The sequence below is a fragment of the Sinocyclocheilus grahami genome, unplaced genomic scaffold (genome assembly GCF_001515645.1).
Source record: "Sinocyclocheilus grahami isolate Dianchi unplaced genomic scaffold, SAMN03320097.WGS_v1.1 scaffold158.1, whole genome shotgun sequence".
Classification (NCBI taxonomy): domain Eukaryota; kingdom Metazoa; phylum Chordata; class Actinopteri; order Cypriniformes; family Cyprinidae; genus Sinocyclocheilus; species Sinocyclocheilus grahami.
The window spans coordinates 936,657-961,753 of NW_015505337.1; the positions used below are offsets into that span (position 1 = coordinate 936,657).

At 36.8% G+C, this 25,097-nt stretch overlaps 4 protein-coding genes across 10 annotated transcripts; 2 read left to right on the plus strand and 2 right to left on the minus strand.

Moving 5' to 3' along the window:
- The first annotated feature begins 1,084 nt into the window (after window positions 1–1,084).
- LOC107592781 (Golgi resident protein GCP60) lies at window positions 1,085–7,993 on the plus strand. Of its 2 annotated transcripts, none has more exons than XM_016282340.1 (8): window positions 1,085–1,527; window positions 2,652–2,793; window positions 3,149–3,289; window positions 3,394–3,552; window positions 3,745–3,907; window positions 5,455–5,635; window positions 6,264–6,521; window positions 6,601–7,993. In XM_016282340.1, exons 1-8 carry the CDS (start codon window positions 1,320–1,322, stop codon window positions 6,813–6,815), a joined length of 1,467 nt encoding a protein of 488 aa, XP_016137826.1. In that variant the 5' UTR covers window positions 1,085–1,319; the 3' UTR covers window positions 6,816–7,993. The 2 variants fall into 2 exon arrangements, with proteins under 2 accessions (XP_016137826.1, XP_016137827.1); XM_016282341.1 differs by having other exon boundaries at window positions 1,489–1,527; window positions 2,636–2,793.
- A 76-nt stretch (window positions 7,994–8,069) lies between these two features.
- LOC107592784 (epithelial cell-transforming sequence 2 oncogene-like) lies at window positions 8,070–16,889 on the minus strand. The gene is given in 21 exon segments (XM_016282350.1): window positions 8,070–8,310; window positions 8,481–8,653; window positions 10,137–10,225; window positions 10,427–10,492; window positions 10,568–10,724; window positions 10,817–10,890; window positions 11,915–12,058; window positions 12,060–12,353; window positions 12,437–12,565; window positions 12,648–12,751; window positions 12,864–13,040; window positions 13,628–13,720; window positions 13,812–13,940; window positions 14,352–14,520; window positions 14,645–14,729; window positions 14,865–14,983; window positions 15,269–15,375; window positions 15,534–15,786; window positions 15,990–16,152; window positions 16,259–16,371; window positions 16,522–16,889. Coding segments are annotated over 21 exon segments (2,955 nt in total). The 5' UTR covers window positions 16,708–16,889; the 3' UTR covers window positions 8,070–8,179.
- LOC107592782 (synaptosomal-associated protein 23-like) lies at window positions 8,626–24,977 on the plus strand. Of its 4 annotated transcripts, XM_016282343.1 has the most exons (9): window positions 20,865–21,017; window positions 21,120–21,122; window positions 21,639–21,750; window positions 22,813–22,854; window positions 22,999–23,047; window positions 23,196–23,313; window positions 23,498–23,671; window positions 24,303–24,447; window positions 24,614–24,977. In XM_016282343.1, the coding sequence occupies exons 3-9, from the start codon at window positions 21,694–21,696 to the stop codon at window positions 24,671–24,673; spliced, it is 645 nt and encodes a 214-aa protein (XP_016137829.1). In that variant the 5' UTR covers window positions 20,865–21,017; window positions 21,120–21,122; window positions 21,639–21,693; the 3' UTR covers window positions 24,674–24,977. The 4 variants fall into 4 exon arrangements, with proteins under 4 accessions (XP_016137831.1, XP_016137829.1, XP_016137828.1 ...); XM_016282345.1 differs by lacking the exons at window positions 20,865–21,017; window positions 21,120–21,122 and adding an exon at window positions 8,626–8,631 and having other exon boundaries at window positions 21,643–21,750; XM_016282346.1 differs by lacking the exons at window positions 20,865–21,017; window positions 21,120–21,122; window positions 21,639–21,750 and adding exons at window positions 21,923–22,002; window positions 22,312–22,398.
- ccdc28a (coiled-coil domain containing 28A) lies at window positions 17,080–21,554 on the minus strand. Of its 3 annotated transcripts, none has more exons than XM_016282347.1 (6): window positions 21,308–21,554; window positions 19,267–19,435; window positions 19,001–19,164; window positions 18,767–18,921; window positions 18,640–18,662; window positions 17,080–17,755 (listed from the first exon to the last, which is right to left on the minus strand). In XM_016282347.1, the coding sequence occupies exons 1-6, from the start codon at window positions 21,381–21,383 to the stop codon at window positions 17,701–17,703; spliced, it is 642 nt and encodes a 213-aa protein (XP_016137833.1). In that variant the 5' UTR covers window positions 21,384–21,554; the 3' UTR covers window positions 17,080–17,700. The 3 variants fall into 3 exon arrangements, with proteins under 3 accessions (XP_016137833.1, XP_016137835.1, XP_016137834.1); XM_016282349.1 differs by lacking the exon at window positions 21,308–21,554 and adding an exon at window positions 20,221–20,362; XM_016282348.1 differs by lacking the exon at window positions 21,308–21,554 and adding an exon at window positions 20,209–20,362.
- Window positions 24,978–25,097: the final 120 nt, after the last annotated feature.

Here is a 25,097-nt window from a genome sequence, read left to right on the forward strand (position 1 = left end):
AAATTCTGCTGGTCAGCACAGGCTATTGGATAATGTTAGCTAAAAGCCATATATATATTAATTACACATTTGACCCACAAGCCACTTAATTCTTGATGGGTAAAATCAAGACCTGCCCCACATTTTGTTAGACATCCTGTTTCACTCGGAAATATGTTTATGAAAGTAAAATGGGTTGCAGGTGGAAATTCACATTGACTTTAAAAGTCACAACAGCAAAGGCATTGAGAGAAGAATATTAATTACCAAAGAAATAGAAATTCTTAGAATTTTGTTGTGAGCAGATTATACTGTGAAAACAAAAGCACTTGTGCTTTTATGACCTCTATGTGCTCTTAGTGAAACGTACATTATATATGTGACCCTGGACCACAAAACCAGTCAAAAGGGTACATTTTTCAAAATTTAGATTTATACATCGTCCTGGATAAATAAGCTTTACATTGATATATGGTTTGTTAGGATAGGACAATATTTCGACTGTTGGCAAAATCACTGGACAAAAGCTTGAAACTGCCATAAAATGGCCAAATCCATCTTGTGTCTTCTCGTAAATAACATGCCAGACTGGAAACCCTTGTTTCTGTCAAGATTCTGGGCTTTCCAGTTTTTCACGAGGTTTGCTGGACTTGTTTAACATACTATGGGTGTATCATTATTCTCTTTGTAATCAGCTGAGATTTACTTTAATCTGAACAGTTTAGTGAAATTGCATTGAAATAATTGTGAGAATTGTTTTTTTTTTTTGAAGAACAATAAAAATAGTTTAGTTAAACATTACCATTAAAGATTAAAAGATAAAAAAACGAGAGTTGTTATGTTTTATGTGAAATACGCGAAAATATATCATATATGTCATATTTCATATATATCATATTTCATATGAAAATACGAAAAAAAGTTAACAGGAATCCCAGCAATTAATATAAACTGCGTGACCAGAAGACTGTAACAGTTCCTCAAGTATCTGATCATTCTTTCCATATCTCAAAATTGCTTTGAAGGGAAAGTGGTTCAGTTTACTAGCTGCAATACGACTTGTTGAGTCAGGTCAGTTTGCGCATTCTGCTCACAGCTAATGTTCATGTCAAAGTGACATTTTAGCGTTAAACCAAATGCAAGACTCGTCGGAGAACATATCGGGTTTGACCTGCGCAGTAACAGACGTAACTAAAAACCGAATGCTGTTTAAATGAGCTGAAAAGAAGACAAATATCCGGGATTTCCGGTGGGAATACACGGAAGAGAGGTGTTCTGTGCGCTACGTGGCCACCTGCGACAGCAGCAGCAGCAGCAGCTTGTATCGACAGTTTGACAGGATGGAGTTTGACGGAGCAGAACATGACAGCGACAAGATCGAGAAAACCAGCGAGAACGGCATTAACACCGAAACTCACGCCTCCGGCACTGAGGAAGACTGTAAATCATGCGAGGATCATGAAGGACCTCGGAAATCATGGAGTTTGGAGAGAAACTGGGGATTTACTTTAGATGAGCTCTTCAAACTTGCACTGAAATTCTTTAAAGGTAACTTGAACGGATTACCAAATAACCCAGACTTTCCCTTTCCCTTTTCTGTTTGTCTGGTAAATGTTTACAACTTTATTTATTTTGTCCCGTCACAAAACAAAATTAAAGTCCCCCTTTTTTTTTTTTCTGTGAGGCATTGTCTGGATCAGGGGTTCCCAAACTTTTCCATTCCACGACCCACCTAGACAACCTATTTCACGACCCACCCAAATATTTGAGGTCAAAAAACAATTGACATTAGCCTACTTTAAGCTTAAGCTTAATTAAAAGTATAATATGGCAGAACTTAATTATTTAAGAAAAATAACCATTTTATTTGATAGTACAACTGAAAAATTTCACTACTAATATTTACGTTTTAATTTCTGTTTACAGGTGTTAAAATATGAAACATGTCTATAAAAACTCGAAACGCGCTCACTCCGGTGAACTGTAATCCGCTGTGAGTGTTGTTAAACTCATCGCGAGCTTCAGCGCAGAAAATGCATTCATGCTCCTTCCGTGTGAGTGTGTGTGTGTGTGTGTGTGTGTGTAGGGGAGAGCGAATAATAAATAGGGGACGGGGAGAAATAATAAACAGATGTGTCTCATTTTAAATAAACACTAAAAACTGAGTTGACAAATTTACTTCAGTCAGAAATGTACTTTTGCAATGGATAAATAAATGGTCAGCGATATCTTCAAAATATTTTTGAACTTTGGCACATTTTTCTCTATATAGAGATGACATGGCAAGGAAATAAAACAGAATTTTGTAAATATTGTTATGCTAGCGTGTGGAAATGTAAACACGCAATGCACGTTTTAAATCGCGCTAAGAATATTGCAATTCGTAATTAATGTTGGAATATCGTGCAGCCCTAGACTGAACTGTGTGAGTGTGTGTGTGTCATTGAAACTCAAATTTAGCTGCAGGCAAGTGACTTTGTGCGACCCACCTTGTCCCACTCTGTGACCCACAGTTTGAAAACCCCTGGTCTGGATGGTCTAGAATCTAGATACACTGTAGTAATAACTCCACCCATTCAGGAACTGAAATGCCATTCATAATAATCATTATTCAGGTTCTCCTAGATGTTGTACACCATGGTTAATGTAAATTTAGTCATTGTCTCACACAGAGATGAATGGGAAGGCGTTCAACCCAACATATGAAGAAAATCTCCGTTTGGTTGCACTACATAAGCAGATCACAATTGGTCCTTATGATCCAAACGCATGTCCAGAAATTGGGTTCTTTGATGTACTGGGAAACGACAGAAGGTAATGGAGGAATAAGCATATAAAACGCTAAATTTTTTGTGCAAATTATGACTGTGTAAGACCATTAGAGTATTTTAAATTCCATATAATATGGTAGCTTGATATTAATGCACTTACCAAATATTGATGCACATATAATGGACTATATATTACCATATATTACTGCACATACTACCAAATTATATTCTCTGTACCATGGTACCGCCACAGCATGTTTTGTAAGGATGTGTAAAATCATATTATGTATGTGCAGTACAAAGTGGGTTTTGCTCTTCTTTATTCTTTTAAAGCCATATAGCACAATCCTAAAATGTCTATAGATGCTTCATTTAGTTTGTTTCACTGCATTTCTCAGGAAAGAATGGCTACGGCTGGGCAGCATGGCTAAAGAAGATGCAATGGAGGACTTTGTGAAGCTTCTGAACTCCTGTTGTAGTCTGTTTGCGCCATATGTGACATCACATAAGATTGAGAAGGAGGAACAAGAGAAGAGACGGTGTGTTCTGTATTAGTTACAGTGCCTAAAGTTTCTTATAAAGTAGTCTATTAATCTGTTAACTTGTAGGAAGCCCATTTTATTCTGTGTGTTTGTGTGTTTAGAAAAGAAGAGGAAGAACGTCTCAGGCTGGAGAGAGAAGAGCAGGAGCGACAGCGACTGGAAGAAGAAGCACGACGCAGAGAGGAAGAAGAGAGGAGAATAAAAGAGGAGGAACAGAGAAGAAAAGATGAGGCAGAGAGGTTACAGTTAGAGCGGCAAAAGTAAGTGCTAGTGGTTTGCTGATATTCAATGAATGGTTTCACTTTTCTGAGCATAAAGTTGCTCTAAATATCTGTCTATCTATCGATCTATCTTATAGCCTAGAATATAAAATCAAAACTTAAATAAATACATTTTAACTCTGCTTTCAGTAGAATTCAGCTTTAAGAAAGTGTTTATCTCTATGTGTACAGACAACAGATCATGGCTGTTCTGAATGCACAAACGGCAGTGCAGTTTCAACAGTATGCCAAACAGCAGTATCCAGACAATCCAGACCAGCAGCAGTTACTCATCAGACAGCTGCAGGAACAGCACTACCAACAGTACATGCACCAGGCCCTCCGCTTACAGCAGGTACGAGTACGACCAGAGACTTTAGATTCAAGTAAGCTTCTTATCATGATTCTTAAAGGGGATGTTAATATTTTGACATAATAAGAGGTCTTTGTACCTTTAAAAAATCCTGCAAGTGTCATCGCTTAAAACATTCTCCTTGGTACAAAAAAGCTAAAAAAAACGACTTGTTTGCATATTGTGGGATTTGTGACATCACTCACACGCATATACAGGTGCATCTAAATAAATTAGAATGTCGTGGAAAAGTTCATTTATTTCAGTAATTCGTCTCAAATTGTGAAACTCGTGTACTACTTCAGTCTGTGTACATTGAATTTATTTAATACACGAGTTTCACAATTTGAGTTGAATTACTGAAATAAATGAACTTTTCCATGACATTCTAATTTATTGAGATGCACCTGTACATTTGTGTATCAAATGAGCTAGAGCAAGGCACCAACATCGTCATGCATCATCACACCATTGGCCATGGCCACTGGTTTTCAGTCACTTAACAGCTGACACCTGTTTACACCGTGTTGTGTTGCATTGTGTCAAAAGCGAATAAACCCATTATAATCACTGCCACTGACTATACAGATGTCTGGCCAATTTCTGACGTAGTCCACATGCTTGAGCTACTACTGACAACAGGACAAATGGAAAAGTAAAGGAACGTTTACGTTTGTCCAGTTTAAAGCATGTTTTCATCTGTACAGCCTACAAAAGGACCTCAGCATCAGAAATGGGTGAATGTCCCGGAGCGCGGTGGAGGATCATATGTTTATTAGGAGCATTTTACTGCAAGTCATGCCTCTAGAGCAAGGCACCAACATCGTCATGCATCATCACACCATTGGCCATGGCCACTGGTGTTCAGTCACTTAACAGCTGACACCTGTTTACACCGTGTTGTGTTGCATTGTGTCAAAAGCGAATAAACCCATTATAATCACTGCCACTGACTATACAGATGTCTGGCCAATTTCTGACGTAGTCCACATGCTTGAGCTACTACTGACAACAGGACAAATGGAAAAGTAAAGGAACGTTTACGTTTGTCCAGTTTAAAGCATGTTTTCATCTGTACAGCCTACAAAAGGACCTCAGCATCAGAAATGGGTGAATGTCCCGGAGCGCGGTGGAGGATCATATGTTTATTAGGAGCATTTTACTGCAAATCATAAACGAGGCACAGTCTAATGGAGAGTTTGCACAGAAACTTTTGTCGAAACTGAAAGTAAACAATTTCAAATATTTTTGTTTGTAAACGATGATTTTATATGGATAATGTTTTCAAAACATTTATTCACATGCAATCACGAGGGGGCGCTGATACTTTTTACTATGAAATGACAGTCAATCGTAACATTGGACATTATTGTTTATACTAACAAGCCTTGAAGGTCAGAATTAGGGTTGAAAATAATCATTTTTGCAAATATATGTTTTTGTGAACAATTTTTTTTATTTATACTTCATTTTAATTGAACCCCAGGAAACATGTTATAATAATAAAAAAAATGTCATAAACCCTTTACATTTCTCCTGTATGACTTCAGATGGCCTTGCAGAAGCAGCAGGACTCAAATGTGAATCAAATGTCAGAAGCTCTTCCTTCTCCTGTGTCAAATGAAGCTGTGCCCACCTGCAATCCCAACAGCCAATCAAATTCATTAGAGAATCAAGAACAACAGACAGACTCAAAAGCCTTCCATTTGTGTGTAGAAGACAAAACAGGAGGTGTGTTTTATCTAACTATGCAAGTGACTTTCGATTTGCATCTATCTATCTATCTATGTATGTATGTATCTATCTGTCTGTCTGTCTGTCTGTCTGTCTGTCTAAACATTCTTAAATTTATCAGTGATAGTAAAGACTTTCACATTATTTTCTAATGATAGTAATGATAGTAAAGGCTTTTATCATTACCATTTCATTTATTCATTAAACAAATATGAAGAAATAATAGAATTAGATAATAATGTTTTCTGAAGGATCATGTGACACTGAAGACTGCAGTAATGACTGCAGAACATACAGCTTTGCCATCACAGGAACCAATTGTATATAGTTATACAGTTTATAAATATACAGTTATTTTAATTTGTAATAATATTTCACAGTATTCTTGTTACTGTATTTTTGAATACCAAATTATGGTATAAAATAGTGTATTTTATGTATATATAATTTTTTATTTTAAGATTTAGGTATTTGTGCCTATTATTTCTGGTTGTATTCCACAGTAATAAAAATATACAAATATAATTGTAAAATAAAAGTTATTTGTAAAAAGATTATTTTAGCATACAAACGAAAATAACAGACATAAAACACTTTTTTGCCTTTTTTTCTTTCTTAAATGCAGAAGTACCTATCATTGCTCCCTCTATGTGGACACGGCCTCAGGTTAAGGAGTTTAAGGAAAAGGTGTTGCACGATCAGGACTCAGTGATCACAGTGGGCCAAGGGGAGGTGTTGACGGTACGGGTGCCCACTCATCAGGATGGCTCACACCTGTTTTGGGAATTCGCCACCGATCACTACGATATCGGTTTTGGGCTGTACTTTGAGTGGAAGGACATGACCATGCCAGCAAGCACGGAAACTACTGAAACTAAAGAAGGTAACAGGATGGATTCCTTTGACAAAGAGATAAATACTTAATCAAATATTTATTACATCATATTTATTTTTAATTTAAGGCACAGAACAAGTAGAAGGAGAGAAGCAGACAGAACAGGGCCGATGTCCACTGGTACATGAGATTGCTCCTGTTTCCCGTCGTGACAGCCATGAGGAAGTTTATGCAGGCAGTCACCAATATCCTGGTCAAGGAGTTCATCTTCTGAAATTTGACAATTCCTACTCCCTCTGGAGGCCAAAGGTTGTCTATTACAGAGTTTATTACACCAGATAAACATCAGCAGACCAGGTTCTGCATTAACAGTCCACCTTTGAGCATGCTGAGAGAGTCTTTAACAGAGGCCTAGTGCTCAAGCTTTTGAAATATGCCGTTTGTTTTGAATGTAAAGGAATTTGCATTGTGTTCTCAAGATACATGTATCCTGCTTTGGAGTCATGATCCAAAGTCCTTGGACGTCCTATGCTTTAGAAATGTTTGCATACAAGACAATTTTTCCAATATCTTGTATGTTTATTATGTTGAATCAATGAAGGAGTGGTGTATACTAATTTTTTTAATTGATGTGATTGATTCCAGCACTTTAAAGTTTAAAATGGATCCCAAAACAGGTGATATTTCACCATGTATTTCTTTGGTTTATAGGACTTTTTTTTATTGTTGTGTGGGTGGTTGAAGAGATCAAGAAATAGATAATTTAATAATTGTTTCTTTTTATATCACGGCCTAATCTTATTGTAAACATGATTATTCCATTTTATATGTTAATTATAACCAGAGTTAAGGATTTGTTAACCTTTTGAAAGGTTGTCTGTATGTTTGCACAAAAATACCTATTTGTGCATAAAAGCAAGTCAAGAACTAGTAGTACTAGTACTCTAAAATGTTGGCTTTCTGGTAAAGGATCATATTATTTTATGTATGCATATGTATTTTCTTGTCTAAAGCAGACAATGTGTCCTGCTGATACCAAAACTTATATGCAACTATGCAGATTCCACAATTTTGCACACTACAATGATGGAGGCATGTTGTGTGTAGACAGATAGAAGAGGGGGAAAGACACTAAATATATTGGATTAACAGTAATAGTTAAAAAAAAATGTAATTTAATTCTACAAGAATTATAAGTGGCAGCTAATGTTGCAGCTAAGATGTAACCATGTAACATGGTGAGGGATTTTTGTCTTTTTAATTCTTTGTATAGGTAAAATTGCCCCATTGATATCTGTAGACCTGTGGGAAGCCCCACAGTGCAATCTTTTTTTTTTTTTTTTTTACCTTGTGTGAGAATGGTATATTTTATGTGAAATAAATGTTTTTATACCCTTCATAAGTGTGCAAGTTTATGAAGTATATTTAAACTATCATGGAAATTATTGTATAGCCCCATGTATGATTATCCTATTTTTCTGCATTGTTTCAGCAATAAAGTAACGCGTATACATTCAAAATTTTAAAATTACAAGGTTAAATCATCCAGCACGCATAAAGATACAGACTTTTTTTATTGCAATAATTCTTTAATCATGCATAATCAAACAGTATATTCATACCAATTCAATTTACTTGGTAGTAAAACAAAAGAAAAAAAATGACCATCTAGTGTCCATCATAGTTTCTTATTACTATGTTCATCTTTAGTTACGTGTTATAGCAGCATTTATAGCCCTGCGTAAAGCAGACAGCAGCCTGATCTTGTCCTCTTCTCTATCTGTAGCACAGATCCACTGGCGCTTTGGGCTCTCCAGCTGAAAAGCGTTTCAAACATCTGAAAAGATTATGGATGGGTTGAAATGTATATTATAATTTCATATTTTATAACATAAGACATAACATATGACAATTATTTCAAACTTTTGTCTGGTAGTGTAGTACTGCTAATTTTAGAGACAACATAATGAGCATTGCATTGCCGTATGAAGTTATAATGACACATACACTTTGTGTTTGTGATTTCCGTGAGATTTAGACAGTGAAGAGCCACAGAGGACAGAAAGGTGTGAGTTGTGTTCACTGCCAGACAAAATGGCACGTTTGACACACTCCTCTCAGTCAGCACTAGAGCATCATTGAACAGAAACAACCCCTGGTCACTCACATGCTCATACATCCTGAGAAGAAAAAGAGAAACATCACAGATCAGTAGGGTTGCTTGAGTAAATCTGCTTCCATAAAGGAATAGTTCACCCCAAAAATTAAAATTTGCTTCACATACTTAGCATTAGCTTAGCATACCTAAGGTCATCTAAGATGTAGATGAGCTTGTTTCTTCATCTGAACAGATTTGGAGAAATGTAGCATTACATCACTTGCTCACCAATAAATCCTCTGCAGTGAATGAGTGCCATCAGAATGAGAGTCCAAACAGCTGATAAAAACATCACAATAATCCGCACGACTCCAGTCCATCAATTAATGTCTTTTTGAAACAAAGCCGCAAGTATTTAATTTCAAACCGTTGTTTCCAGCTAAAATAGATTATCCATAATATGTGACCATATGACCACAAAAGCAGTCATAAGTATCACGGGTATATTTGTAGCAATAGCCAAAAATACATTGTATGGGTCTAAATTATAAATTTTATGCCAAAAATCATTAGGATATTAAGTAAAGATCATGTTCCATGAAGATATTTTGTAAATTTCCTACTGTAAATATATTAAAACTTAATTTTTGATTAGTAATAAGCATTGCTAAGAACTTCATTTGGACAACTTTAAAGGCGATTTTCTCAATATTTATACACATACATACATACATACATAAAATTGTTTTTTGCACCCTCAGATTCCAGATTTTCAAATAGCTGTATATCGGCCAAATATTGTCCTATCCTAACAAACCATATATCAATGGAAACTTCCTCAGCTTTCAGGTGATGTATAAATCTTAATTTCGAAAAATTGACCCTTGTGACAGGTTTTGTGGTCCAGGGTCACATATTGCTTTCTCTACTGAAAAATCATCTCATCTGAATCAAGACAGAAATATGCACAGATTAAGCACTGTTTACAAAGTGATAACAGCTCTAAACATGTCGGTGGATTTTGATGTGAAAGGACAACAGGGGATGGCCTTTTTTCACTGGAGGAAGCGTTATTAGGAATTATGGACTCATATTTTGGCTGGAAGCGACTGTTTAAAGTTAAAAGGCCTTAATTATGGATTGTTTCTTACAAACAAACAGCTTTTTGCTTCACAAGACATTAATTGATTGACTGGAGTCATGTGGATTACTTCTGGATTATTGTGATGTTTTTTATATCAGCTTTTGGACTCTCATTCTGACGGCACCCATTCACTGCAAAAGATCAATTGGTGAACAAGTGATGTAATGCTAAGTTTCTTATTTACTCATTGCAAAATTAATGATTGATTTCTCATTTCTCACCATAAACTCATTTACACCTTGGATGGCCTGAAGGTTAGAATTTTTCATTTTTGGGTGAACTATTTCTTTAATTAAAAAAATACATTCAAACATATTGAGTTATGCTGTTGTTGGTTATCTACAAACAGAATAAGACTGGCTTCAGGTAGACAGAGAGACTCCTGTTTCTCTGACATTTGATCTCAGGTCAGTGGCAGCACCTGAGAGAGGCAGCAATGTCTCCATTAAGGCAGCTCAGTAATGCCACATCCTGTGTGGTGACCAAGTATCTGCTTTCCTCCAACAAATTCTAAATCAAGTACAAAAATACGCTGTTATACTGTGTATGAACACTGACATTTGCATATAGTGCACTGCAAATACATATGGCTGTCTATCACAGGCTCGTCCTGTTCTTTTAAGTCCAGAAAATTTGCCTTATGACTTTTAATGGCCTGTGAGAACCTGACCTCTGTAAATAAATGGCTGCTGCGATGACTATGCAACTTACTGGGCAGTTTTGAATTGTGCTCTGTGCCTCCATGATTCTCAAGTCTCGATCCAGACTCTTTTTCAACTGGGAATGAATTAAATTAAGGTAAACACATACACGTTCATATTAATTCACTGAGCACTTTGTTTTTAAACACACCTTGTGGATGAAGCCTCTGTAAGTCAGCAGTGAGTTGAGAGCAGACGATAACTGTGTGTAGTCCGGATGCTCAGATGGTGTGTGCAGTGTTAATGCCTGAAGCAAAGTCACATACACCTCCACTCGTGCGGATGGTGTGAGAAACAGCTCCTGGAGACTGGATGTACATTTGGAGCGTTGCTAGAGTCACTCTTGTACAACTTTTCTCATTTGTCTGAAAACCAGCAGAGCTGTCATTTTTTACTGTACCTCAGCATTCTGGTAGCAACAGTCTGGTCGTGTCTCTTCAGAAAGCTGCGGAATACAGGAAGCATCTCACGGCACTACAAAACATACACAATTATGTAACAGATAATGACAATGATTCAGTATATAAAATAATGTACATACTGTAAGTATTATACACCAGAAGTATTAAAAAATGTATGGTTTGTTTGTTTTTAAAGAAGTCTTTTATTCTCACCAAAGCTGCATGTACTTGATCAAAAAATTATATAAAACTAGTAATAGTTATAGCAATAGTAATTATTAAATTATTGTTTAATTCATTTTTTAAAATGTAATTTATTCTTGTGGTGCCAATGCTGAATTTTTGCAGTCATAACTCAGTCAGTCTTCAGTGTCACATGATCCTTCAGAAATCATTCTAATATTACTTACTTACTATTATCAGTGTTTAAAACGGTTGTGCTGCTTACTATTTTTGTGGAAAGCATGATACTTTTTGATGAATTCTTTCATGAACAGAAAAGAAAAACATGAATTTGTCATTTTTTGGAACAATGTACTGTCACTTTTATAAATTATTATATATCATAAATATCATGAATTATTAATTCATAATTATCAGTGTTTAAAACGGTTGTGCTGCTTACTATTTTTGTGGAAAGCATGATACTTTTTGATGAATTCTTTCATGAACAGAAAAGAAAAACATGAATTTGTCATTTTTTTGGAACAATGTACTGTCACTTTTATAAATTATTATATATCATAAATATCATGAATTATTAATTCATAAACGTTATTAGTTTTATGGGGTTGTACCTGAACTAAGCTTTCCTTGTCATAAATAGGTAAAATCATCTGATATTTCAAAAGACTTGCTGCCATTGACAAATTCATGAGAGTCTGCAGGGGTCTCTATGTTAGCATTTCCTGTGTTATCCTGTTTCCTTTTTTTTTTTTTCCTGCATGCCTCTGCACATTGCTTGTACCACATGATTTTGATTTGGCAGGTAAGTGTTTCAAATATTTATATTGTGTCAAAACTGCTTCACTGCTTTGATTATGATGACAATAAAATATTATACCAGACTATCCACTAATATTTTGTTTTTAGCATACCTTGTCTATACTTCTGAGAATGGTAGGATAGTTGTTGAAAAAATTAGTGTAGACCCGTAACTTGGTGCAAAACTTGACACAAACATCCCCCACACACTGCAGCGGACCCCACTCCTCCCACTTCTCAGTCAGCTCCTTCAGAAAAACACTGTGAAGAGCAGAGTCTTAGAAAATGAGAAAGTAACAGAAACAGAAACAGAAAAGTATATGTGGAAACATGGGAAATCTTTTACCTGTTTGTCTCCAATATATCCAGCAGAGGGCAGAAGATGGTGATGAGACCGACTGAGCTGATGATGGCTCGGTTGGAGTCCAGTGCAGCTCTGAGAGGGGTGTAGTACACTGTGGCCACCGCTTGAAGTTGTCTCACATATGTTTTCTCACTATTTAAAAGCTCTTTGCACACAGCACTGCGTCTGTCTGCATCACTTAGCAAGCCCTAACAAAAAAAGACACATTTTAAGCACTGAAGGCATTGGATAAACCAAATGAATGATCTAAAACAGAAACATTAGCAGTAACCTTTGGAGATTCTGGACTTAGGCCATTAAAGGAAGCACTTTCTGTAATAAACAGTGGCTCCATGTTCTTCAAACCATTGTTGACTGAAGACTTCAGTAGAAAGTGACCCAAGAAGTCTAAGGGATCATCCTACAGCATGACAGTGACTCAGATTTAGCATAATGCAGCAAGATAATCTGAGATTTACTGGAACCAAATGTTTCTTGCTTACTGGAGTCTCATTCATCAGGGCCACGAGGCCATGAACCAAACACTGCATGACCTCTGATTTAAGGGAAATGACAGGCATCTTTATATGATCCCAGAGGAACAGACCTGGAAAGGCCACACAAACAAGGAAAATGGTTTGAATACATACACAGGAGGGTAAATATAAGGTACGTATTTGACGTAACTGCACAAGACTGTGTTTTCATTTCTGACTTGCCCAGGATGCGGCCTCTGATCTCTTGACACATGAAGTGCAGCTGTGGCCCCAGCTGTTTCCGCAGATGCTTACAGGCTTCCTCTATCCATTCAGCCTGTCGGCACCAGCTAAGAAGGAAGGTCTCATGCAGGTACACCAAAGGAGGAAACTCACCAGACCCAGACCACTCACTGAGAACTTGCAAAAAACACAGAAACAAGTGATACAGGACGTCATTTATGTATAATCTAAATGAATGAATGAATAAATAAATAAACAAACAAGACATGTTATGTTATTTTTTTTCTCAAATCAATATTATTTGGATATATAAAGATATTATAAAATAAGTATATGAAACTGTATTTTATATATTTAGATTTATAGTTTTTTCAATAATACTTTGTACTCATAATTTTAAAAACATGCACAATTTAATAAGACATTTTAATAAAACATTTAAAATAAAAAAGGTACATAATCATTCGAATTATTTAATAATTATTTCTTAGTATTTTTATGAGAAATTGTGTATTATGAGAAACAACTTCTATATAGAAACATAATATACATATAATGTAGAAATATATATATATATATATATTATGTATATACAGTGGGTACGGAAAGTATTCAGACCCCCTTAGATTTTTCACTCTTTGTTATATTGCAGCCATTTGCTAAAATCATTTAAGTCTTCACAATTCTACTTCCATATGTTATATGTTACTTTCGACTGAAAGTATAATAATAACCCACATTCAAGAGATTTTTCTGCAACTCACTGTACTGGTAGGAGCCCGTACAGATCCCTGTGGGAGCTCTGACATTCAGACCAGTTAAAACGGACAACTTCATCATCAGATCCATCCCTGCAACTGAACAATCAAAGAACTCCTGAATAAAAGATACTTACAGGAAATGTTACATGGGACAAAATGCCACTGGGACAAAACAGACAAACTCTACCTGAAGCTGCCAGGGGAGCAAAGATGTTCAGACTCCCTCCTTCTGAAGCAGGAACTACCCAACCACACAGATTCTCCCAGAACTCCCTCACACCTGGCTTTAGCACTGTCTTCTCAGTTATGCTCATTCCTGGATAAAAGACAATGTACACATTGTATACATGCATACATATATATAGATATAAATATCTGTAGGACGTAAATCATTACTTATCATTACTTTTTTAAATGTTAAATATTTCATTCCATTTTTTTCTTCTATTACATTATATTTTAGGCCTATAGATACGGATGATTTATTAGAGTGATTGTTGTGTTTTGTTGACCTGTTCATCATTTACAGCTTCTTTTGTATTGCAATTTATTGAAGCCATTCAAATATTTGGCATAAATGTGACAGCAGCTGTGTGTTTTACATGGTTATAAAATCTGCCCTCATAAAGAAAAACTATTCCAGCAGGCAAAAACTGCCTGTTAATACTTTTCTTTTTATATAAGATAGATTGGACCCAATGTTACTACAATTACTCAAGGAAATTACCATCTGTGAGAGTTATCTCTTCTGTGCTTCCTGTCACCAAAATGCCGAGACTTTGCACCATCCTGCCTTGAATCACCCTTTCCGCCAGAGGAAGCAAAGCCTCCAAGGTCATTCCTTGTGAGTCATACGGTAAAATCACCACAGACAGTTGCACCGCGGCCAGAAGCAGCTAGAAATATAAAGTTAAACTCCTTTAGTTCATAAACAACTATGTGATTGAGGTTAAGGAGTCTATCACTCAACAAGAGACATAACTCAATGATAGACATGAATGAGAAATAACAACGTTTTACTTCATATCCAGGAACACTGGATGACACAAGCAGGAAATGAGGAAGAGGACTATAGGAAGATTTGACTGGCTGGGTGAACAGTGAACTGAAAGAAAACAACATGCCCAGGATTATTTTTTAAATATTGTTGTGAGAAGAATTATAAAAGTTAGGCTACTAAAATATGATGGCTAGAAAAATCCAGAAAGATATTCACCAATGTTGCTACTGTAATACTGACCTCATAGTTTTCAATAAACTGGTGGCACATGTGCTCCCAAGAGTGTTATTCAAGCTTAAATCAAGCCGTGGTTCTCTTATATCCACACTAGAGAGTGCATTTTTCAATCGGCACTTGTCCTACATAAGGAAACCATGACAAATAACACTTTTGTGTACATTTTCCTTGCATGTAGTACAAGACTAAGATTGTGTTACATACAACGTGAAGATGAGTAACTAACACATGATCAACATAGTCAGTGATTTAATGCCTTTGTAATTTGAAATACTTAAAATAAAAGACTGAATGAAATGAAATAAAAATAAATAATACAAATAATACAATTAAATAAATTACATTTGGATGAGACATGTTATTAGACAGTCAGCTTTTGCTGTACACTTTCATTGTCAGTGTCTCACCCCAAGTTGAACAAGAGCAGCAGTAAGTGGCTTATGAATGGTTCCAGTAGATGATGTGCCCAATGTACTGGTGTTTAACCATGCCCTCCTGGTCTTCAAAGCAGCTTCTGTGGAAAAATCAGACAGAAATATGAGGACCAGAGCATCAGCCAACTGAGATTATTAGCCTCAGATAATTTATATGAATTAAAACTCCTTAACCTCAATCAGATCATTTCATAAAGGCATGTAGAGTACATGAAATGCTGGAACCCATGGCACTCACGTTTATGCTCTGCTACCTTCTGTCTGATAGTTTGTCTTATGTTGTGTTCTCTCCATCTATCCTGCTGCTCCTCTGATGCTGTCAAACTCTCATTCAAGGTACCATAGACACCTGCTGCTTCCCGTGGAGTTAGAATATCTAAACTGGCAGTACAAGCCACATAATGTCTTTTCCATGCCCCATACTCATGATCTGATGGGCTGTAGGGAAGAAACCAGCCCAGACGGATACACTTCGGAGACCACAGACAGTCCTAGAGAATCACACAGAGAGTGTACTGTGGGTGAGTAAACATATTCAAAACATTGTCTTTGACATTTCTGGCATTCATTCTGAAATTGAAATTTACCCTAGTTTAGAACACTTTCAGTAGCAATGTTTGAATGAAGAGAGAAGTGTGATAAAAGCCCATTATCTAATCAATTAAAGGCACATTTGTGCTGATTAATTTCTTACCTGCTCTGCCAGAAACTTCCAATGCCAGCACAGCTGTGCTGCAGAGCAGATGTCTCGAGGACTGAGGAAGGACATGATGTAGAGAGACAGAAAGCGGGGCAGCACAGCTGTGAAGTCCATTCGACTGATGGGGACCGATTCCGCCAAACAATCCCTGGTGAACCTAAAAGGGTAAAAAAATATGTATTGACTACAAATTCTTTGTCTGAGAAAGTGTCGTTCTTGTGTGTAAATCATGTAAGATCAGAAATTAGGATCTGAGAATTCACTTGAGCTGGGTTTTGGAGCATCTTTTCAGCAGCTGACAAATAAATTCTTTTCTTTGTCGGTCCATCCACAGGTCAAACCAATGGAGGATGAGAGCTGTTCTTTCCTGGAAAAGCTGCAAATGCATTTACTGAGATTATGTGGTTGTAAAAATAAACACACACACATGACATAGATGTAAAATAATAATAATAAAACTAAATAAAAAGTAATTACATAAAATAAAAAAATACATATATTTAAAAAAAACAATACTTTTTCTGACCTGTTGGTTGCATGCTTTATTTGTTACAGGCGTCCATGCACTGAATCTAGTTTCTGTGGCGTCGAACCGCGGTGCGTCTGACAGCGACTGTCTGTAGTCACTTCCATTCATCTGCCATTGATTATTAATATCCGGATTTCCGCGGGTTTTTGATTTATGATGGGTTCTAAATTCCACAGACGTCATAACAGTTAAACTGGTTTAAACAGTCCAAAACTAACACTGCCTTTCTCGATTTGTAGTTAAAATAACAAGCGGGGACACATTTGTTTCATTTGCAAATGCACTCTATTAAATGAATATGAATTTTACTCGAAAATAAGGTGTTCTGCTTGTTACCGGCTGGAGTTGAGTTCTAAACAACAAACCCCTAGCGCTCGTTTCCCTGGAGACCAAATAACAAATGAAGCTCTGCAAATTCCTTCACACGAGTCGTGTTTTTTTTCAGCAGCTCTTGTGATTTTGCTCGGAGACAATTGTTTTTACGTATTTATGTTAAAATACGTAAACTATATAAATACTGAAGTAATCTACGTAATTGAGAAATCAGATGTGGGGTAATACAACTTGAACTTTATTGACAGAAGCATGAATAAAAGGTTTAATCAACAATCAGCCAGTAGCCTATGTTACACTTTACATTTCAATTTAAAATAAAATATGTAAATATGACTATAACCTAAAATATACCATGTTACTTTACTTTCATTCTGCAGTATCAGGACACTGACATCTTGGATGAAAATAACCTGCCATTTTCTTTCTATTAATTCCCTTAAGACAGGACAGAAATAAATACAAACAGAGCCCATCAGTTCCTTGTTAAAGTGAATTAGTGAAAATGCAAAGGTGCTGCTATTGTACAACTCCAAGGCAACATTTAAGACATAAGATTTGATTAGAAGTCACAATGTCATCGAACATTACCTTATGAGCATATATTTCTTATGGTAACATATGATGTGATGAGAAGGACAAGTGAGCATTTCATCACGACTGTTTGGATTTGTTCTTTGATATCATATCTATAAAACTATAGACTGCAAACAAGCCAAGCTGACCAATTCTAAAAGTTTAAGATCCACAGTGTCACCGATATGACTGTAATACTGGTGTTTCTCCACAGCTTTTCTGTGCTAAATATGCACGCAGTATTCTCCATGGTAGAGCTTTTGCAGTTTATATGCTGGAAGTTCTGGGGACTTCTTGACTGTCAGCAAGGTTAAGCTTTTGTCTAAAGAATTATAGTTAAGGATAGTCATTCAAAGCATATGAGAAATCACTTGCTTTTGACAACTTATATGTATAAAATAATGATATGCATAACTAAAAAAAGTCTAAACAATTTTAAATGAATAGTTCACCCCAAAAATTAAAATTTGCTAAAAACGGACTCACCCTCGGGCCATTCAAGATGTAGATGAGTTTGTTTCTTTATTAGAACAGATTTGGCGACATTTAGCATTACATCGCTTGCTCACTAATGGATCTTCTGCAATGAATGGGTGCCGTCAGAATGAGAGTCCAAACAGCTGATAAAACATCACAATTCATCACAACTGTTAACATCTTGTGAATCAAAAAGATGCGTGTTTATAATAAATTAATTCATCAAGAGGTGTTTAACTTCAACCTGTTGCTTCTGATTAAAATACAAGTTATCTATCCATAAAACTACATTCACCAGTGGGAAAAAAAAATCTTGTCTGACTCAAGACCAGAAGCAACAGTGCAAAGTTAAAATGCCTCGATGAATTTGTTTCTTACAAACAAACAGCTTTTTTTCAGCTTCAAAACATGTTAATTGCTGAACTGGAGTCATGTGGATTACTTTTCACACTTTTTCACTGGAGGAAGTGTTATTATGGATTATGGACTTTTGGTCAAAAGCGGCGGCACCCATTCGCTGCAGAGGATCCATTGGGGAGCAAGTGATGTAATGCTAAATTTCTCCAAATCTGTTCCAATGAAGAAACAAAGTACATCTTGGATGGCCTGAAGGTGAGTAAATTTTTTAACAAATTTTCATTTTTGGGTGAACTATTTCTTTAACTTAACCCCTATAACATCATCCAGTTGAAAGTCATCAACATAATTGGTGAAACCATGAAAGGATACATTGAGGAGCTCAACTCTTCCAGCTAAAGGAAAAAAAGTGAACTTCATTGGATTGTCTGGATAATTACATGAAAGAACTCATAGATTTGTGGATTTGTGACTACATATTTAATATTGCTTTGCTTACATTTAATAACAGTTTATCCATGTTAGTGTCATAAGCGGACTTCCTCTGGTCTTCTGGCAGCTCATCCACTTCTCCATACAAGTCAAAATGCAGACGAGCCAGTGTTTCCTGCATTTCTCTCACATGCTCCATCTGATCAATGGAGCACTCATTGCCTGATTCAGAGAAGATTTTAATTTGAATCAAAACTGTAAACACACTTTAATGTAGCTGTACTGTACTGTAGGAGCTTACCAAAAGCTTGTAATTTTCCAGAGTGGAAGTCATTAAGAAGGCTGAGCAGCCCCTTCTCCATCTCCTGAACATCAGACACGTCTGTGAGAAATGAGTGCTGGATGTGGGCAGACTGGTTACTCTTACCCGACTGACTCTGAGGCCTCGGTTTGTCTCGCACTCCCCTAAAACAAAATAAATAAATGAACCAACATATGAAGATTGAAACATGAAACTGTAATTTTAATAACGTACACAGATTTAATATGATGATAGATGACGCTCACCTGCGATACTTTGCCCTCTGACTGGAGTGCGTGACCGTACCACCAACACCGAACGATCTGCTGCTGGATGTTGTCTTTCGTGCAGTGACTGGGAGAGGAGGCTGGTTGGAAGACGGTTTGGGGATTTTACGTTTCTTATTTTTTTCTTCCATTGTGTCATCCAAATTATCTACAGAATAAAATAATACGTATGAGCAGAGAAGCCTGAAAAGTTTAAATTTGAGTTCACAATAAAAAAAACAAACACATATTTGATAGTGGTGCCCCGCAAGCTCCAGTTTTGGTAACGTTACATAATCTATTGGTTCCCAACTTTTTAACCCCAAGATCCCCCATTTTCCAAGACAACATTTAAAAGCCCCTCATGCAGGCCAATATATTTCCAAACTTTTTATTACTAGTAACTAGGGGTGTTTACAGATTACAATAATGAACCACAATTCTCGAGAAGTTTCAAGTACTGTATGTTCTGCTATAAAAATTAGTAATTTTTTTTTAGACATTTTGACTTATTTTTTTAGCAGAGTATAGTATTGTCATGAAGTAAGATTTTGTAATATAATTATTAAATGATATAAATCTAAATAAATATAAATTTGAACTTTATTTTGTATCCCCCACGGAAGTTTGCTGAGGCCCCCTAGCGGGCCCCTGCCTCCGGTTGGAACCACTAATCCGCGATTACACTACAATGTCATGCGTTTTATTCATGATGAGCAGGCGACAAAATAATTCCCACTGGCAATCAAACTTCATATAAACGCTGTCCGGTGATATTAAACAGTGTTATCACGTTCATTAACAAGCGTTTCTAATCCTTTTACAGTAACACGCAACATGTAAATAATATGCGAGCGAGTCGAGGAGCGACGCTGAGTCGTGAGAAAACATGTCTCGTAATCATTAACGCAATGTAGCAACACATGCACAATTGTATCATACCTTTAATTTTACCGCACAAAGGAAGACTCCACTGTTTAGACTGAAATATTATCCCCTCTGAAAGACATTCTCGATGAGATTAGGCTGCTCTAAAGTTGGTACAGCTGACCAGCAAGTTTACAAAAGGCACTTCCGGGATTTACACGTCATCGTCGTGGTGCTATCAACACGCACTGTTCTGTTAGTAAACAGCTGTCGAAAACAGTTACAACGTACAAATATATATATATATGTATTTTTTTTTTATCAACAAACATTTTAGTTTAATCCAGTTTGAAATGGAAGTCTGACTGTTCTTTTGAAATATTGCATAACAAACCAGTTAGTTACAAAGAGCGACTTAAAGATTAAAAAGCCATTCGCTACAGTGGACCAATTTAATGTTATGTATTTTAAAAAGCATTACTTATAAATTACTAATGCAATACATTAATGACGCACCAGAAATAGACACGTCTCTTCCTATTTTATTTTTTATACAGGAAGTAGTAATAATCGTAGCGATTAGGCCAAAACATTTTTTCTTCTTTTGTTTATTGGATGATCTATTAAAATGGTAACTACCTAAACGCTTCACCCCATCCAACGGCTTTTCTAGTGTTGTTGATAATTATCTTTTCTATTTATGCTTCGCTTTGACGCATGCGCACCAAGTCACCTGTCATATGACCGCACATGCGCACCACTGTCATAATCTGTCTGAAGGAATTTCGGAAACAGTTTGGATCAGCGCGAACAATAAACACTTTCTAAAGACTTAAACCGATCGATTCCAGTCTTATCCGTGTGCTGTCCTGGAATCAACCTCAGTAAGTAGCGAGCGAATCGTTGTGCTCCGGCTTGCCTCCAGTATTTCAAAACAAAAGGATGTTAATGCGTTTCTACTTCCCCAAAGCGGAACTGAATACGAGACCAACTCGCCAACTTCTGTCTTAAATAATCAAACACAGTTAACCAGTAGCGTTTCACACCGTGAAACATCATGAGTAAACAGTAAGTACAAAAAAAAACCTGTCCGTAAGTAACGTTAGTGGTGTTGGGATCTTGGAGACTTGGGCTTTCCCACTTTCAAAGTACCGTACTAACTTTCTTTATTTACCTGGCAAAATTGTGCTCTGTCCTTCTGGCGTCGGGTGTAAACCGTGCATCTGGGAATCAGCAGCATTAAACATCATTGCTATGGGTTTATACTCTCTGATAAGATCGGATTGTCTTGTTTAAGAAACAAATATGGATGGTTTCCTGAATGTTGGTTCGGAGGATTTGTCAGATCTTCAAATGTAGAGGAGTCATGCTGTAGTTTGAATCCCATATGAACATAATGCAGCTCCAGATAGTGCTGTTTATATTCTGTCTGATGCAGAATACAGTGAAAATAGTGTGAGAGACATGACGTAATGACCTTACCTTGAGGAACCGGCTTTTGTTGACAAGCTTGTAGAGCTTAAGGCCACAGGAGGGGCGGCAAACTTGGACACCAGCAAGATGGCAGACATGACTGTGGAGGACATCACATTGAGAGCCAACCAAGTTACAGATGAGGTATGCTTGTCATCTATTACTATAACAAACTAATTTGTTTTGATGTGATTTTGCAAGTTCCTGTATACGTGCCCTCTCATTGTTTGTGACAGCAAAGTCTTTTTCTCTTTTACTCACAATTTTATTGCTCTATTTTTTAACCTTATCGTAGAGCTTAAGGCCACAGGAGGGGCGGCAAACTTGGACACCAGCAAGATGGCAGACATGACTGTGGAGGACATCACATTGAGAGCCAACCAAGTTACAGATGAGGTATGCTTGTCATCTATTACTATAACAAACTAATTTGTTTTGATGTGATTTTGCAAGTTCCTGTATATGTGCCCTCCCATTGTTTGTGACAGCAAAGTCTTTTTCTCTTTTACTCACAATTTTATTGCTCTATTTTTTAACCTTATAATACTTTTCTTGCACTAACAGTTTTAAGATTTTCCTCATGTCTTCTTATTGATTTTGCTATTTTCTGTGCTACTAAAATTGTCATAATAATAACATACTCCTTTCTTGCTTTGCTTATAACTTTGTTTCTTTCTCTCTTTCTCCTACTTGCTGCCTCTGAAGGGACTCACATGAGCCTGTGTGCTGTAATAAAGACTAATAGCATGAAGGGGACACTGTGCTCATGCACCACAGCATGGGTGACTGGGGGTAAACTAGAGATCCATGAAACCCCCACCCACTTTTTCATTCTGAAATTACGTGTTTTTTTTTTACTTTGATTTTACAATTAGTGTTTTAATTTCCTTAGAAATTATATAATTTCCCAGGTCAAAAGTGGATTAATAGCCATAGTTGGAAAAGTTTCATAAATTTTTTTCACAGCTATGCCTTACCATTGTGTTCCTGTGTACATCTTGTGTTCCATGCATGGTTTTGTAGCATTATCAAGGCTTTTCACATTTCGGACAATTTCTCTATTCATCCCCTGAAATGTTCAGTGTGCATTGTTTGAGTAGATGTTTGCACGCAGAACTCAAATTAATGTTCAACAGAATAGGTGCTGTGTCAAATTTCCGTAGTGATTTGACTACCTTTTGAATATGTGCGTTTTGTTTCTTTCAGTCACTTGAAAGCACTAGGCGGATGCTACAGATGGCAGAGGAGGTAAGATTTCCAATGAAGCCTGGAGGCTTGAGAAACACGTTACTGTTATTTGATGTACAGATTCAGAATGCCTAGAGCTATCTGCATTTGCTCATTTGAATTTGAGATATATATATCTTGATATAAGCATTTGTGTATTTTCAGAGCCGGGAGACAGGTGTCAAAACAATGACCATGCTGGATGAGCAGGGAGGTAAGTGACCGCTTCATTCCATTCCTCCTCATCCCTGAAACCTACTTTGTTACTCAACATTATATCGTTGCTATAATCTATAAAAGCTTTGTTTAGGAGATGCTGGCTCATTTTATTGTTGAAACCTGCTTCATTCTGTCTTGATAAGAGCAACTGAGGCGAGTCGATCAAGGAATGGACCAGATCAATCAGGACATGAGGCAGGCCGAGAGGAACCTTACTGATCTGTCCAAATGCTGTGGCTTGTGTGTGTGCCCATGTGACAGGTTCGCTATTATAACTCCACTTCTAAGCTCCTGGATTTAAAATAATCTCCATTATGTTGTATCGTGGAACACCAAATTCAGTAGGATTTTTGTGGGGGCTTCTCTTTGCATTTTATTGAAATGAAATGAATTGTCATGAGATCTTTCAGGAGTAAATGAGTATTAAAAACCTCTTTTCTTTTAGAGTGACGTCTATTGAGCATGATGGGAGATATAAGAAGACTTGGGGCAGAGGTAGTGACAACTCCAGCACGGAGGGAAAAGAGGGCGGCGTTGTATCCAGCCAACCCAATGCTGTTCGCAATGGACAGGCTGTTTCGAGTGGGTCAGGGGGCACATCTGGCCCCTACATTAAGAGGTGAGGGGAATTATAGCACTAAATAATAGGATTTCATCCAGTGTCAGACTTAAATCTTTTGATTTGAATCAATTGTTTAAAGCAAGTAAATGAAAACCGCATGTTAAGCTTCTTGTCCTGGAAATAGATTATGAAATCTGACATTAAAGCCACACTTTCTTCTCATTTCTGTGGTTTTACTGTACAAATATTTGTGGAGCCATGTTGCATGTTGGACACTGTTGCGATATCATTTGAATAAGCTTCCACTTTGTTGCATGCCAGTCAGTCAATATCAGATGCCAAAACGTGAACATTGGTCATTTTGCTTAATCAAATGGTGAATTCCTGTCAATGCAGGCAGTTCTTGACCTAGAATAAGCTACAGTCTTGTTCTCTGTTTTATAGCATTTAGCTATTATTAGGATATGCTGTCTTTGCCCTGCCACATCAAATATTTTTGGTGGCTGAAGCATCTGCAGTTTGACTCCACATGTATGTGGTAATTCTTTTATTTTAAGATCTTTACAGCTGGTTCATACTTCTGAATATTAATTTAGATTAGCAAAAAGTGCTTTTTACAAAATTATGTCTTGAGGTATATTCTGTGTATATACAGTTTGCTTTATTGATATTTCTGCTTTCCCAAAAGAGTAACAAATGATGCACGAGAAGATGAGATGGAGGAGAATCTGGATCAGGTGGGCAGCATCATCGGGAATCTCAAGAATTTGGCCGTGGATATGGGCAATGAGATTGACAAACAGAACAAAACCATTGACCGCATCACTGATAAGGTAAGTCTACACCGTCAAACAACTAGGCATCTAATAAAGTGGACCTGTGAAAATATTAATATTTATTTATTTAAATTAACATTATTGTTTTTAAACAATTTAATTAAGATATATAAATAAGATATATTTTATATATAAAAAAATATCTATATATTATTTTTCCCAGGCTGATATGAATAAAGCTCGCATTGATGAAGCCAACCAGCGAGCCAACAAACTTCTGTAGAGAATGGACACTGCTAGCATCACTCAGGAGCCTGATTGTTTGATCTCTCTCTCTCTCTCTCACACACACACACACACACACTTTCTGCTTCACAGCAATGAATTGCAGCAAGTGAGTTAAGTTCTTCCAGTGCCATCTGTGCCTTTTTTGCCATTCTGTTTGTACTATTGTAAATAGCTGGACACATGCACACACAGATCTATTCCAGAGCCACCTGTACAATCAAGTCTTCACCCTTAATATGTGAGACAAATATGCTGGATGCACCGAGTGCAGTTGTTTTTGCGGCTTTGCTCACTGCTGCCCTCTCAGTCTGTAATGGAAGGATTCTGATCTCTCGAGATGGTGATGGGTTTTGTCCGTCCCTCTCCCTGCACTTCAGTCAACATGGCTAATTGTTTCACTAATCTGAATGAAGGGCCAA

Excerpts from the sequence above, each read along its gene's own strand:
- LOC107592781 (XM_016282340.1), top strand. The coding sequence starts at position 1,320 with ATGGAGTTTGACGGAGCAGAACATGACAGCGACAAGATCGAGAAAACC. Across the intron at positions 1,528-2,651 it reads TGCACTGAAATTCTTTAAAG|AGATGAATGGGAAGGCGTTC; the intron begins GTAACTTGAACG and ends TGTCTCACACAG. Across the intron at positions 3,553-3,744 it reads TTACAGTTAGAGCGGCAAAA|ACAACAGATCATGGCTGTTC; the intron begins GTAAGTGCTAGT and ends CTATGTGTACAG.
- ccdc28a (XM_016282347.1), bottom strand. The coding sequence starts at position 21,383 with ATGATGTTTAATGCTGCTGATTCCCAGATGCACGGTTTACACCCGACG. Across the intron at positions 18,663-18,766 it reads TGGATAAACTGTTATTAAAT|CTGGAAGAGTTGAGCTCCTC; the intron begins GTAAGCAAAGCA and ends TTTTTCCTTTAG. Across the intron at positions 17,756-18,639 it reads GAAGAGTTGAGCTCCTCAAT|ACAAAAGCTTAACCTTGCTG; the intron begins GTATCCTTTCAT and ends ATAATTCTTTAG.
- LOC107592782 (XM_016282345.1), top strand. The coding sequence starts at position 21,694 with ATGGCAGACATGACTGTGGAGGACATCACATTGAGAGCCAACCAAGTT. Across the intron at positions 23,314-23,497 it reads TGTGTGTGCCCATGTGACAG|AGTGACGTCTATTGAGCATG; the intron begins GTTCGCTATTAT and ends CTTTTCTTTTAG. Across the intron at positions 23,672-24,302 it reads TCTGGCCCCTACATTAAGAG|AGTAACAAATGATGCACGAG; the intron begins GTGAGGGGAATT and ends CTTTCCCAAAAG.